Source organism: Siphateles boraxobius, unplaced genomic scaffold, assembly GCF_051911475.1.
Source record: "Siphateles boraxobius isolate OS27281-9 unplaced genomic scaffold, OSU_SipBor_1 6, whole genome shotgun sequence".
NCBI lineage: Eukaryota > Metazoa > Chordata > Actinopteri > Cypriniformes > Leuciscidae > Siphateles > Siphateles boraxobius.
In genome coordinates, this window is record NW_027509186.1 from 32,408,492 (window position 1) to 32,424,668 (window position 16,177).

General features: G+C 34.9%; 1 protein-coding gene across 1 annotated transcript; it reads left to right on the plus strand.

Annotated features, from left to right (window-relative positions):
• The first annotated feature begins 465 nt into the window (after positions 1 to 465).
• tmprss13a (transmembrane serine protease 13a) lies at positions 466 to 15,813 on the plus strand. The gene is made up of 13 exons (XM_077208943.1): positions 466 to 664; positions 4,968 to 5,148; positions 8,018 to 8,125; positions 8,217 to 8,393; positions 9,165 to 9,291; positions 9,709 to 9,804; positions 11,091 to 11,134; positions 11,335 to 11,497; positions 12,683 to 12,852; positions 13,005 to 13,103; positions 13,972 to 14,114; positions 15,008 to 15,163; positions 15,272 to 15,813. The coding sequence occupies exons 1-13, from the start codon at positions 647 to 649 to the stop codon at positions 15,284 to 15,286; spliced, it is 1,497 nt and encodes a 498-aa protein (XP_077065058.1). The 5' UTR covers positions 466 to 646; the 3' UTR covers positions 15,287 to 15,813.
• The last annotated feature ends 364 nt before the right edge of the window (positions 15,814 to 16,177 follow it).

Here is a 16,177-nt window from a genome sequence, read left to right on the forward strand (position 1 = left end):
TTTTGCAACTTTGATGTCCATGTTTACGCGTGTTTTATGCATTTAGTCCAAGTACTGATCTATCCAACAGAACTACCGTAGGCAACATTTGAAGTGGATCAAAACCTTTCATCAAATTTATACATGAATGTTGAACAATACCCGTTCTTGTCTTAGGACAACTTTGATGAACTTTTTTGATCCACTTCAAATGTTGACTAGTGGGTTTTTTTTTTCTCAACGCATTAAATTGTAAACATGAAGGTGGAGTGAACACAGTGGTGTAGAAAGGCAACATTACTTTACAATATGAATTAAGCATGCCAGTTGCTGAGAAATGAAACAATATTGATAACTTTCCAACAGGGAAGTTATTTTGATATGAAACTATTTTTAGCTCATCGTTTCCAGGTGAGCCTGAGGGGAGGAGAGAAGAGATGCAGGGCTCTGGTGTCGTGAAACTGGTCGGGTAGGTGTGACGCTAGCATTCCTACATTGAAGCTAAAAGAGGGAGGATAAGAGGGCAGTCCTAACTATGTTTTGAAAAGCAGGTGAAAAATGGAAAAGTGGGTCTCATTTTTCCATTAGGATTGTAGAGAAAGGTTGAAATCCCGTCCACCCAAATATATAGTCACTTTTGGATCTAACCATCTCACTCCTGTGCGAAATGGCAGACAATGAAACGGTAAGACAGGATAGTTTTGAGTGTATGCTTTTGTATTTATATAAATGTAACATGCATGTGTGACATGTTAGTGTTTTATATAGTGTGGTTTATTTCAGTGGACTTTTTATATAAATGCATTTGTAAGGGTCTGGCTTGCATGTTGAGTACCAGAGAGTACTATAAGAAAGTTTTTGTTTTGCTTTGTTAAAACAATGAAATAGAAATGGCAAATAAAAATAAAAATAAAGCTGTTAATTGGTTCAAATGATTTTTGAAGTGTGATTAATCTTAAGTGTGATTAAACAATTAAACAAAAGCATTAATGCATTACCAATATGTGACACACACTCATTAGGAGTTGTGGCATTAACATTTTTCCCACATTTATCAAGTTTGGGAATCACAAACTAAAAGAAGGCCTATTTACTGAGCTACATGATCAAGAAATTATAAGAATTATAAATAAACTGTATGTACTTTAGAATAAGGTTCCATTTGTTAACAATAGTTAGTGTGAACTAACAATTACAGTTGCATATGTTCATATTATTCAGTGGACTTGAGCTAATGTGGACTAACAATGAATGTATTTTTTAACAAAGAGGAATAAATTCATTGTTAATGTTAGTTAATGCATTAACTGATGGTATAATAGGACCCTAATATAAAGTGTCACCTAAATGATTATATTAAAGTAAAAATATGGTGATGATCTGCTAATATATATCTATATATATCTTGTTCCTCAGTTAAAGTTAATGCATTAAACACTAAAGATATATATATATATATATATATATATATATATATATATATATATATATATATATAGTTTGCTGTAGTATATATTATAGATATATTATAGTAGTTTGCTGATAATTGCTTTATATATATTGCAGATCATGCTATTTTAGATAATGGTAAAAGTTTTGACAAACCAGTTCTTCCACATTGACCTGAAAACTTTCTCATTCCCTGTCTAAGCTTTGGTTTCAAACGCTGAAAAGTGAGACCCAAAAAACATCTCATTGGTCAAATTTTTTGAAGGCATATATTTTAAAATTTTAGCTGACTGTATCACCTGAAGGAATTGTTGTATAACCCACTTAATGCTAAAGAAGAATTTAAAGATAATCTAGGATTTTGAGGTAGTTGAATAACACGCATGCAGGATACATGCATGTCAGACAGAAACCCACTATTCATTCTAGACTGAAACTAGAGTCAGTATTGTTCTCAGTATTGTCAATTTAAGAGTCATCATTCTAGACCAGGGTAGTTAAATATAAATATTGTTAAGTAGCCTATGTTTAATGATTACTCAAAGAAATATTATAATGATTATTATAACGTTATTTTGACCAATTCTCATTTGACATCACAAAGAAGGCATTAGTGGCACTACAGCAAAAACGATCAACTAAATAGTTGAAAACTCTATCTAAAATATCAACAACTAAATGTGATTTTGGTAACAAATATGACTGGTCTGGTTGAATGGGTTAAGCAAGTTAAGCAACCATATTTAATAACCTATTAGGCAGGTAATAACCAAAAAAACACCTTCCATGCAGGCTCTAAGCTGTGGTATGAAAAGTGGTGTTGAATCATGCAAAAATTACATCAATACAATGTGAATTTAATACACATTCAAAACCCAGAAAACATGGCCCACCGGTCAAATCTTGGCAGTGTGTGAAACATACGTAGTTTTGGTGACACTGCGGGTGTAAACAGACAGGTGTATTGTTATTTGGTGTAGCAGGGCAAACACTTACACGCCTACTCACTAGACTCAAGAGGTAGACATCTTTTAAAAGAGGCCATTGAACTGGAAATTAAAGTGAGGTAGGCTGTGGCCTTCAAAATACATCAGTCACAAAACACAACTCAGTACTGCATTACAAAGCATCTGGTTAAACTGCATAGTTTCCAAAGGTGTTCTGCAATAGACTATGCAACATGTAATGGATAATGTGTAGTCAAGCTGGTCATTATCACCAAATCAACTCCAACTGGGTGGTCAGGACCGTGACGTGGATTGTAATGACTTTTAAAAGTCCCATAAAAAGGTAGATTAATCTCATTTGAATCTGAAAGGTAAGGCTGATTACCCCTAACTAGTTGGTCAGACTAGTTTTTAAGACACAGTCTTAAAAAAATATATATGCAACTGGCCTCTGAAGTGCTATCAAGTCATTTTTACCTCAATCGTTACATGAGAAAATAATTAATTAATAATAATAGTAAAAATAATTAGTAGTAATGTCACCCTGACACTATGATTTTAGCCATGATTTCCCACTCGCTGACTGTTAAAATGGAGACAAAACAGTGCTGATGCGCGTGAGTGACTATCGCTGTGAGTCAATTTTCAAAGACTAATAACAGATGACAGATATTTAGCAGGTTTAATATCTAGACCTGTCTGCGATCCTGTGAAATGTGTTTTGATGAAGAAAGACATCTGTATTGACAGACATGGTGCACTGTGAAAAGGAATTCACATGTCAAGTCACCATAAAGTCAGAAATGTACAATTCTTGTTTTTATGTAATATTGCAGTTTATTAAATATTCTTTATTATAATGCACAACATTATTTTTTGAATAATCTTAAATCAAAAATGTCACTCTGTCACTCTGCGACTCTGCAACCTGTCACTCACAGGAGATCCACCAATAGAAAACCACAACCATCCAATCAATTCCCCTTGGACAAAAGTCCCGCCCTACATTTTTTTCTTGTTAGAGAAACTGTTTCACTTGGATATGTGTCACAATAGGGAATAAAAGACTATCACAACGTTGATTTCATGCCAACTTTAAAGTTGTGTTAAAAGTTGGCGCAATTGACTAGTCAGAATCAAGTAGCTATTCCAATTAACCATGTGAACGGAACTTCAGTACTTACTAGAAATACTGCAACTACCCTCATAAACATTCTAGACAAACCACCAAGAAATAAAACTAATACTTATTTTTCTCACAGATTGAAATCCACACCCTCCAAGATTAGAGAAAATCATCAAAATAATTGTTTATCTTGATTATTTTTGATCAACTTTTCAATAAATCAGTTGGTTCGTTCATGAAGTGGACTGATCCAGTTCTAGAAAGCAGCTTACTGACTCAAATTATTTAGTCACAAGTGATTAATGTTTGGTTTGGATTGGACAACTTTTATTTGCATAATGTTTGAAGCTTGAAGTGTTAGTGATCAGTCATCATCAGAACTTCTTTTGTATTCAACAGAAGAAATACGAGTTTGCAATCCTTTACTGAACTATTCCTGTAAAATAAATACTTCCTGTAATGAAATCCATCCATTCAGAAGAAGAAGAAATGGTGTATTCTTTATAGGACTGTTGTGCTGACAAGGAAGCAAACCATTCGATTCTTATGACCATATTGTCTAGGTTACAAATCAGCATGAAGACATCTACACATTGTCAGAGGCAATCTGCCTACCATTCATCAAGACAAAGTCTTTCCCAGAATACAGTGCCTGAACAGAATACCCTGCCTGGTTGCATCTGTTCAGTCTTATCATGGGTGATAATGGATTGGGCAGTCTGAACCAATACAATCAATGGGGTGAAAATGAGCAAGACAAGGAAATGAACGAAACTCAAGCATTGTGGTCTAATACAAATGGCAGTTTAGGTTAAACTTCAAATTTTGTACAGATTGTCAATATAGGAGGTTATGTTGATGGAGAATGCAGTCAGTGCAAACACAGCCTCAGTGATCAGATTTGATCCCATTTTAGTGACCAACGAATCAAATTACACTCTATGTTTAAGTATTTACTACATCAAATAACTATTAAACTTATGTAGCATACAACAACAATCTAATACAAGTTTTTTTAAAAGAAAATAGTAAACACAATTAGGCCTTGAATTAGGCACCAAAGTCAGTAACTCCAAAAATAGGATAAAAAAAGTTAATTTTGTTTTCTCATTCAGGAAATTGTTTTATTTGGCTGTGCATCACAAAATTTCATGGCACCTTAAAAACAAAAAAAAACAAAAAACCGTGAGGAGTAAAACCTAGAAATACAAGTATATTGACATATTTGTTATGGCATTTGACTAGAATGCAGAACTCATAGAATACTTGGGGAGTAAGGCATTGTAATTATTTAGGACAAGGCACACAAACAAATTCTACTAAGAGCAATGTGTGGCATCCTATGTATGTTAAAAAGATTTTACATGAACTTGTCAAACCACACCAACGATAATAGAGATGATAGAAAAAGGGCAAGTGTTCATTCTCATTTATAGAAGTTGTTTCTTTCACTTTCTCTTTTGTAGAAGGACCTTCCTCCGCCATACTACTCTGTGGCAGTGGACCCACAGACCCCTCCTATGACCTACGAGGAAGTGATTTGTCAGGACAGATATGGTGTCGCACAGAAAACTGTGCCATACTATGTTCAGAAGGTTCCAGCACAAGTTCAGGTGTCAGCTGTCATCGTCACACAGCGAGTTGTTGGTAAGTACTGAATCTATTTATTCGCTCTGATTTGGTGCTTCCCATAAAAAAAGCTTTCTACATAATATGATCTTGCTAAATGAAGCTAATATCTTCATACTGTTTTTACAAATTGATCATAATCAAAGAAGGGAGGGCAGTTCTAGCTGCAATGCTTGAGACTCAAATTTATAACATTAAAACTGGAAAATAAGGATGTTTAAAGACTTTGGTTTAAAAAGGTTTAAAAAATTGGTTTAAAAAGCATGTATCAAATTCTTAGAAACGTAATGATTGTGCTGATTTTTTTTTAAATGTTTACAATTTCAAATGGAATAGCATTTAAGCAAAAAGCTTAATAGCATTTATTTTCAAAATTTTTTATAAAAATTTTAATCTTTTTTTATATTAGGTTGCTGTCACTTTAAGACCGAATGCATGGATCCAATATACTTGTGCATTTTCGTTCTCAACTGTTTACGTTCACTTAAGAAATAAATGACTGTCTACGAGGATACTTGCAAAGACAGGCATTTTGACACATAAGTACATGTATTTAACTGTTCAAGCCCAATTAGGCAGGAAAAATAAATATATATGAAACTTTCTGACCTTGACACACAGTCATGCCAATTTACAAGGTCTTGTTTGTGAGGTTTCCTGTTACAAAATCCATCAGATCCTGCTCAGTGGCGTCATGCCCATTCAAAGTGAGGGGGCACGTGCTCCCTCAGATTTTTCCTATAACGACTCAAATGTATTCTTCTGGATGTGTTATAAATCGGTCAGCATCAGCCTGCGCCTTTTTCCTAATATGGTGTCTGTGTATATCAAATCTAGAGCGCTACGCACATAGCGCTCTATAATCTTTGCTGTGTATGTTCAAGCAACTCACTCGTCTCACACGTTGAGCTGGCGATGTTTTACAGATGGTCTTGAAGTGGTAAGTGGGCAAAGCAACAAATCGGCATTGAATTAGTTATCGGATGATATTAAAAGGTAGTTGGATTATTTGTGGTTGACCTGGAAATTTTAACTTGATCAAAAAGTTATGGATTTGATATTAGCTGCGAATTCAGAGCATTAACTTAAGTTGTGTGTCAGTGTAACGTTATCGATAGCTAGCCTAGTCTAACCGTAAACTAGTTGTCAAACTTTCAAAGTTCTTCACATATTAATATTAAAATAACTTAATTTCAGAGCACCACAAAGTCAGACCTCAGCACCTTTATGTACCTTTAATGTAAGATCGTTCTTAGGTCACATACCAATTTAAAATCATAACATAAAAACTGCAATGGTACTGTTTTTAAAATCATGTGTAGTAGGCATAAGTGTAGGCTACAGTAAGTGTGTGTGTAAACATGCTTTAATGAAGTAGACTTCAAAAGCTTTTGAATTTGAGTTTACAGTTCTTTCATCAACCTGTCTTTTACATAAACTTACAAAATAGATACTTTAACTTCGTACTCAGATAGAGGAGGGTTGCTGCTAGCTCTGTTAAGGTAATTCTGTCCCTCCCACCCAAACTGCATTGAAATGTTATGTTTAGCAGCCAGAATTTAAAAATTTTCAGGGGGAGAAATCCCCTGACCCCTCCTAACATGATCCATATCACCCGGCAGAAAACAATTGCAACGTCTCAGATTGTGCCCCCCCAGAATTTTGGTTTGCATGACGCCCCTGATCCTGCTCATGTAAAGAAATACAATATAACGTACAATGTGTAATTTGCTTTAACAAGCAACCACCCCCTTAGTGCCCCTTTTTTTGGTTTAGGCCACTGCCCCTCAAAATGTCTGTGCACGGCCCTGCCCTCATTCTTGTTAAATAGTGGCCACATTGTACTAATTTGTTCCCTCATTTTAATTTTGTTAAATCATGCGGATGAACAAATTATCAAATCATGGGAATGTATTCCTAATTCCTCACCACAGTATATTTTTGTTTTTTAATTAATAATTGTTTTACAATAACAAGAAAAGACTGCCAAACTATTACCTCATGTATTTTCTACATTTTTCAACATTGCATTCTCCAGACAGTTACACCACCTAAACATTTTTTACTTCAAACCCCACCAAAAAAACAAACAAACAAACAAAAATTACAGTTAATTCAGAAATTGAAAATGTTCATAATAGACAATGTATATTGAAGTCATTGGGCCCTATTTTAATAATCTCAGCGCATGGTCTAAAGCACATGGAGAAAGTGCACTTAGGGCTTTTCCGAATCCACTTCTGCTAGTTTAACGACGGGAAAAATGGTTGGCTCACCAGGCGCATGGTCTAAAAGGGTTTGTTTCTCCCATTCCCTTTAAAAGCCAGTTGCGTTCGCGCCATGGCGGATTTGCTATTTACATGGCAGAATTTGCAAGCGGGAAAAACTGAACGCTTCTTTAGCGAGGGAACTGAGCTTCTCGTGCACAAGATTAAAGCGCGCATGCAGACCATCTAAGTGTAGGCGCGTTGTGGACCCACCAATAGGCACACATTACTAACGTGCCATTTAAAAAAAAAAAAATACTATTTCAGTTGCCTCAAAATAGCAACGCACCGACAATGCGCCCGAACACACCTCGTTTTCAGACCAGCACGCCCATGGGCGAACAGATGGGTGCAAATGCATTTTCTATTTTAACAACGTGGCGCAGGATTGTGAAAATGATAACTGCGTCGGGCTGAAACTAGCAAAACACACTTGCCTGGCGCTGCCTTCCACTAGGTGTATGATAGGGCCCATTGTCTTAATAAATTGTATTCAAATGTATTTTTGATTAAATGAACAGTCCTCGACTCACCTACAATTATAGTAGTGCTACACACTTTTGATCTCAAATGTGGGACATTAGTTTAGTTGGATTGCTGATTTGTTCTTGTTCCTTCAGCTCCTCAAAAAAGGCAGGAGTCTTGTGGACAGAGTGGCAAGTGTTGGTGTGGATGGGGAGGTGTGCTGTTGCTGTTGTTTCTCATTGGACTGGCCATCTGGCTTGGAGGTAATGACAGGAATCGCCATTAATGCTCACCTTGTACCTTAACTCCTTTCACTGATTTTTCTCTTTGCCGCTCTCTCACTTATCGGGATAGTGCGTTACGGATCCAAGTCATATTCCGTCCATTATGAGGACAATTGCAAGGGAAAAGATTGCAATGAAGTCCACGAGACGCATGACGACATAAAGGGGTCTGACATCTGCCCCAACTCCTCCATAAAGTGTGATGGCATCAAAGACTGCCAACAGGCCAGCGATGAGACCAACTGCGGTGAGCTCACTTTCTACAACAAAGAGGCGGACTATCAGATGTAACTGATTCATTTAGGGGAACATTACAAAGATATTATTGGTTGAGTGTTCCGGGTAATACTTTGATGAAAACCACAAGGTTGACATGTCTTGATAAGACAACTAAAATTTGAAGATTAGCCAGAAACTTACTGGACTGCAATAAACATTTACAGTACACGGTAAGGTCTCTATTTATTGTTATGAAGAAAATGGCCGTTAAAAACTACATTGCAAGTTGCACCATAAAACAACATCTGATAAATTGTATCTACAAAACAAAACCATTACATCTGACAAAAGCAAAAACAATTCTTACCAGATTAGTATTTTTTTTAAATATTAAATTACAGCTAAAGTAAAAAAGTAAAATTAAGCTAATTCTATACCGTATTGTTATTGTTAACTTAAATTATTTAAACTATTTTTTTTGGTAATTAAAATAAAATATAAATATTATAATAAATAAAATAAAAATGCCTTAACTTAATGAAATAAAATTGAAGTAACTAAAATCGCCATAGCTAAAAATGTAAATTATAAAATGAAATGAAAATTTAAAAAAAAGGCCAATTCAAAATATTAATAAATACTATAATAGTATGTAAATAATACAAAATATATTGCAATATCTCAAGTATATTAAAGTTGTTTGAATGATTGTCAGATATGTTTACTGTTAAACAAGTAAAATAAAAATATTTAAGGAAATGTAATTTCACTGTTTAACATTCCTTTCCAATGTTCTCAGTGAGATTTGGTAAAGGTGGAGTGTTGCAGGTCAGAACTGCTCAGGATGGTCGATTCCTTCCAGTGTGTTATCAGGGATTGGATAAGAGTTATGCTGACCAGATCTGTGAACAACTGGGCTTTAGAGGGTAAACATATTTATCCATCACTAACAAGAATATTTCTTTAAATTCTGCTACCATTTACTAGTTGGAACAAACCCATATGACTTTCTTTTCTTAGTAGAACACAATATGAAATTTTGAAGAATGTTCATGCAGCTCTTGGTCAGCAGCGACTAGGGTCCATCTAGAGCACTAAAAGCAACATAAAAGTCCATATGACTTGTACATTTGCAAAATATTGTATTCTGTTCTCCAGGATAGAAAGAAAGTCATACAGGTTTGGAACATCATAATGGGTAGAATGAATGATGACTGATTTTTCATTTGTGGGTGATTTTCATTGGGTGAACACTTAATGGTCCAGATTTAACCAAAATATGAATCTTGTTCCAACAAAATCTATTTTAATATAGCTGATGTCTTGTGTTTATTTTCCCTTAGGTCTTATGCATCAAGTCCAGTGAATAGCGAGATGTCCGTAGCCCTTACTGTAGGATCTACATCAGCCAAACTTATACAGGGTCTGGTCAGTGTCAGGTAAGGCCAGATCAAAACAAGTGCAGATTGTAGAACAGTATCCCAGCTAACAAAAAGATGATCTAAAACGTTTCGCTAACATTCAAGTTATGAAAAAGTTTCTGAATCTTCAAACATGCCTTAATGTACTAAAACTTTCCCTTCCAGCATTTTTGATCATTTTCTTAAAAATGTAGTGGCTTCCAGAATATTTTGTTGTATGAATATCTGAACATGCAATTTATCAAAAGAAAGAACAGAAACTCAGAGAACTTGAAGTGGGTGACTCAGGGTGAGTTTTATATATAAAAAGCAACATTTTGAACAAAAAGCTGAGAAAATCACGTTTTTTTTTTCTAAAGACTACAACGTGCGTTAGCAATGCTTTTATCTTTTGTTTATGCTCCTTTTTTACCTGTTTTGATCCGGAGATTCAGTAGCCTACTCGTTTAGCAGATGTGTAATAGCGCCCCCTACCGTATAACTGTGGGGGGTGGGGGGGGGAGGAGAACTGAAAAATTCTGTCAGTGGCAGGGAAAGATCAAACTTAGTATATACACCTTATTTATGATGAATATTATATACAGGTGTGCAGATGAACCCAGAATATGAACGCAATGCAACAGGCTAAATGGTTAAGCGTTTTCTTTATAATGGTTTTCAGTGGAAAAATGCATAATTAGACGTTTATATTCTGGGTTCATCTGCTTGCCTTTGTATAGTTTACATCATCAATAAGGTATATATTGAATTTGGTATTTTAATATCACTGTCTTACTTTATTAGTACTTAGTTTAAACCTGGTAAAAATGACTTGCGGGCAATGGAGGAAAGTTTCACCCTCCAGGTGGGCGTTCCAGCCTGATCTCATGAAAGTGCGTATACAACGAATGTTATTTCTCGTCCCATTTATACGCCAAAGATAGTTTTTGCGTGCATATTATAAACAGTTTTCACGTGCATATAATACGCACTTTATGGGGTGTACGCACGCACTCCCCACCCCTAATCCTTTCAGTGTGCAGCATATCCACACAAAAAACATTTTTGGCGTATAAATGGAACGAGGAATAACATTCGTGGTATAGATACGCACTTTCATGAGATTGTGGGGTTTGACATCACGTGGAAGCTTTTCATCAATGTTACTGGAACAATGTTTGTTCATATGGGGGAACCTTTCCAGAATGTTACCTAAAGTTCTGAGAATACTCCCTGTTAGCTGGGATAAGACCTTTTGTGTTGTCAGGGTAATAACTTCCTCAATAGTCCGTAATATCTGTCTTTCACGATTTTTGTTTTTTCAGCTCGAGCTGTTTGAACAACAGTGCAGTTTCACTTGAGTGCACAGGTAAAAATAAATATGATCGCAGTTTACATCAAATTACTGTGACGCATAACTAAATGATACATGTAATACATCACAGTATACCTTCAATCATTGTTCACTGCATAAGTAACATTGTTTGGATAGCAAGTAAATGGATCATCCTTCTCACACTGAACTGTTGAATTAATAGTTTTTTTTTTTGGGTTGTTTTTTTGTTTCAGATTGTGGCAAGCAGCAAAGTGCCTCCAAGATCATAGGGGGCACGGCCTCAAAACTGGGCCAGTGGCCTTGGCAGGTTAGCCTGCATTTCAATGGACGCCATGCTTGTGGTGGATCACTCATCTCTCCAGACTTTGTTGTGTCAGCTGCCCATTGCTTCCAAAGGTTGGTTATTAGGCAGGAATTGACATAATTTTTATTACATAAATAAAAAATTGACTTGCATTATAAAACGGTATTAACTATATTTAATTTAGTCTTTTATTCACATATTAACATTGATCAGCGAACATTAATAGAAGCTCAACCGAACATGCTTGACACCCGAGAACTAATCTCATTGGTTCTTGCTGAAGCTCAAATGTGCTGCGTAACGCGAGAATGAACCTCATTGGATATTGCACGTCAAGTGAACATGTTGAAGATGTTGAGTTGAAGAATGTTTATATGTGAATAAAAGCCTAAATTCAATCTGTTCATAATATCAAGCGATCATCCGGAAAATTTGGATTAAACCACTTGATTCATATGGATTAGTTTTACGATCTCTTTATGAACTTTCTGAAGCCTCAAAGTGGTAATTTGCATAGCTGTCAATGAAGGGACAGAAAGCTCTCAAATTTCATCAAAAAGATCTTCATTTGTTTTTTGAAGAAAAATGAAAATCCTATGAGTTTGGAACGACATGAGTAGGCTAATTAATGACAGAATTAAACATTTGAACAATACGGTGGACAATATTATTCTGCTTATTCTAAACGCATGCTGCTGTTTTGTCATCTGGTGCTTTAAATGCTCAAACTCTTTAAGGTCTGGTGGATTCTGATTGGCTGTCATTGTCATTCATCAGCTGAAAAAAAAAATAATTAGGCCTGTGTAAGTGATTCCAATGATATTGTTTCTCTGTGCTGTTATCATCATGGTTGTGCTGTGGATTCTGCTATTATTTTATATTTAGATGTTTTTTTATATTACGAATTATATTATTATTATCATGCTTGGTGTAAACGGGCCTTTGGACACTCGATCATGGTTTACCATAGCAACCACACCTAGATACGACAAATGATTCAAGGTTTAGAACAGTATAACATAACAAAGCCTCATTGGCTGAAATCATGTGACTTAGTGAGTTCAATACAAGTTCCGGACCACTGATTCAAAACAAAAGATTCGCAAATGTTTCAAAGATGGATGCAATGTTCTAGTTGTGTCAATTATCAAAGGTTTATTATTTATAGGTGCTTTGAGTTTCAGCGAGTTTTCAGACATTCTTTTAATCAATTTATGTCATTACAACATTGATGAAAAATTAAATGTTAACATGATAATATTTTCTCTTGATCACAGCTCATTGGCAAATTCTGGAAACTGGCGTGTTTATGTTGGGACTATTTCCCAGAATACCCCTCAGGCTCCATTAATTGTGAAGAAGATTATAGTGAATACGAATTACAACCGGAACACCAATGATTATGACATCGCCTTACTGAAACTCACCAGTCCTGTTGCTTTCTCCAGTGAGTTGGATTCGCTTATTGGAGTAGTTCACACAAAAATTAAAATGTTTGCACAGCATTTCCTACAGTGAATCCATTTAGTGACCCTTAAAGAACCATAAATTTATATTCTGAATATTCTACAATAGCTTGACATTCTATGTCACATACAGATACCATACAGCCAATTTGCCTTCCTACATTTGACCAGACCTTTTCTGATGGATTAGAGTGCCGGACATCTGGCTTTGGGACAACACAAGAGGGAGCAGGTACAGAGATAAAAATGAGAATGAATGAAAATTGTAGAGGGGAAAAAATGGGACAAAGAGTAACAATATTATTATCATTTGCCTAAACAGGACAGTGAGAGAAGGTGAACATACAACATTTAGTGGGTGAATTTCAGAAATCTGGTAAAAAAAATAAAATAAAAAAAAAACAGAGAGAGAGAGAGAGAAATAAGAAATTATATTTTGCATGAATAAATTTGAACTCATTTTTCTATGATTATTAAGATTTTATGCATGTGATCTGACTTGTCCTGAAATGAGTCTCAACACAAAAAATCTGATATACTATTTCAATTGTAAAGTTCTGTATGTATACAACATGGTAGTGTTTGTTATGTTGCCTTCAGTTAATGCAGTTAATTTAAATGATAGCAATCATCATTGAGAATAAAGAGTATTACTACTAAACTTCTAAAATAAAAACATAAAAATAAAAACATCTGAAGACATTACAGTAAATAAGAAATCGGGGTGGGAAATCTTAGTCATAAAAATGTCACAAAGCAAATAAAAATATTTTAATAGGCTTTATTTTCTTTATGCAAAAATACAATGAATATAATTATATAAAATAGTAAAAATGAAGAAAAAAATACTTTTAACATCAATAATTACAATCCTAAATAATACCCTTTGATTTTTTTATTTTGATTTTAGGTGAAATATAACCTCATATAACCTCAATATAACCTCAAATATAATCATACTATTCATAAAATTCCCGCTAGTACAGTTTGCAAACTGCTGATTTGAGCTTCGAACTTTGTCCACGTCACAGTGTGTGTTGTTTTCTAAGCTTTTTAGCCGACCTGGAGCGTTGACTGTGAGTGTTTCCATTACTCTACAGACCATAGCTCTACAATTCTTATGGATGTGTCAGTGGATGTCATTGACACACGTGTGTGTAACAGCAGTCAGGTGTACAGAGGAGCCATCACTAAGAATATGATGTGTGCCGGCGATATGGATGGAGGCCGAGACTCCTGTCAGGTGAATCTACCATTGTGTCCATAATACTAGACCACAGAGTGACCTCAGGCAAATACATTATTTACTGGCCAAGTCTCGCCCAGTGTTTCTTTTTCTCATGACATTGATTTATTCTGTTGTTTGGGCAAATGCTGTATGTTGTTGTTCACAGTGCTGCAAATATGTTTTATTTAACCAAACATTTATGCAAGCATGATGACATTTGCTTTAGGAACTATTTTATGTGAAAATTATAATAGGTCTAATCCTAACCCAATATGTCACACATTTTTTTTAATATAAACAACTTATAGGAAACGGAATATAATATTTTCGTATTATCTTATTTCTTAGAAATAATTATAAATAATTTAGTGCAACCAACAAAATCATCTAGTGCAACTAACATATGGGAATTATACTGTATCATCAAAAGGACCCATTTTCAATAAATAACTGTTTCTATATACTCTATATTAAAAATACTTTTCTAAAAACAATTTTGTTTTAAATTGTACTATACACTATTTTAATAAATATTTTAGAAACACTTAACGTGTATGTATAATCCATTAAATGTATTGATAATGTATTATATATTTTCATAAATTATTTTTAACCACAGTTAAAATGCATCATATTTCCAGATTCTTTGTTACATCTGAAATTGGTTGTTTGATATGCGTTTAATGCATTATGTGTTCAATGAATAGTTCAGTACAACAATGCTTTATAACTGTGGTTACAGTTTTATGAAACCACACAATTCATTATAAGGTGCATTACAAGGCCTAATTAATGCATTAAATATACTTTTATAATGCATTAAAGGCTTTAAGTAAAATGTTACAGTTTGTTCACAGTGGTCTGAAGATCCATTCTCTCTCTCTCTCCGTCCTTGTTGTTGGTCTCAGGGGGACAGTGGGGGTCCACTGATGTGTGTGGGAGATAATGGACGCTGGTATCTGGCCGGAATTACCAGTTGGGGAGCAGGTTGTGGCCAAAGACAAAAACCAGGAGTATATAGCAGAGTGACCAGCCTTCTGCCCTGGATCTACAGCACGATGCAGGTAAGGTGGACAACATGGTCCAACGTGAGTCCATGTAGATCATAATATTGTTTTTTATACTTAGTGCTTTCTCTTAACACGTATATATCTTGTCATTTTAAATATCAGCAAGAGAAGCCCTGATGCCTTTCTTCTGTATGGAGTGTCCATTCCTGAGAATTTAAACAATGACAGTGGACACAGGACAAAATATGAAGGACAGAGTAATGCACTTTGACATGGGACAATGTTGCAATATTGTAGCCACAATTGTACAAAGAAAAACACTTTATTGATTCAGTCTACAAGAATAAAACAACTCAAACTGGGAAAGCAGAGCTGCAGGCGTTGAAGGCCATGCAGTTCACCTCTGTTACTGTGCTTTCCTCATTCTTTTCTTTGCATTTATACTGTAAGTTCACAGCACACTGCTGAATCTGAGCCTTTGTTTCCTCTTTAACTCTGTATCCTTGCACTGATTCTACAGAAATAATGGGAGTGTTCTACTAATATGTATTTATAAACCAAAGGGGTGTTAATTTTATTTGAAAATCAGTGTCTATGAGCTAAGTTAAAATGTGATTGTGTTGTTTTAGCCTGTGTGAAGGCTAAAATAAAACGTAATTTTCTCTCTGATTCATATTGCTTATTTATAAATCGTGCCAAAAGCAGATACAGTTTTCAGCTTTATTCTTTAAGTGTGACACAGTTGAAAGAGTGCGAGGTAAGGTCTAAGTAGATAATATTTGCCAACCATTTTAGGATAGATTTTTTTTTTTTTTTGTCAAAATAAGCTGTTTTGAATTAAAAATATAACAGGTGATTCATGTAATGATGAGACAAGAAACATTATTGTGGATTTCAGCACATTAAAGGGATAATTCTCATGGACTAAACTACTCAATTCATATGGATAGTTTTACGATCGCTTTATAAACTTTTTGAAGCGTCAAAGTGGTAGTTGCGTGGCTTTCAATAGAGGGACAGATTTCATCATTTGTGTTAATGAAAGAATTTTCATTTTTGGGTGAACTA

Bases quoted from the DNA above. Each gene is read 5' to 3' on its own strand.
- tmprss13a (XM_077208943.1), top strand. The intron at 9,292-9,708 runs GTAAACATATTT...ATTTTCCCTTAG, and splicing joins GAACAACTGGGCTTTAGAGG to GTCTTATGCATCAAGTCCAG. The intron at 14,115-15,007 runs GTGAATCTACCA...TGTTGGTCTCAG, and splicing joins GAGGCCGAGACTCCTGTCAG to GGGGACAGTGGGGGTCCACT.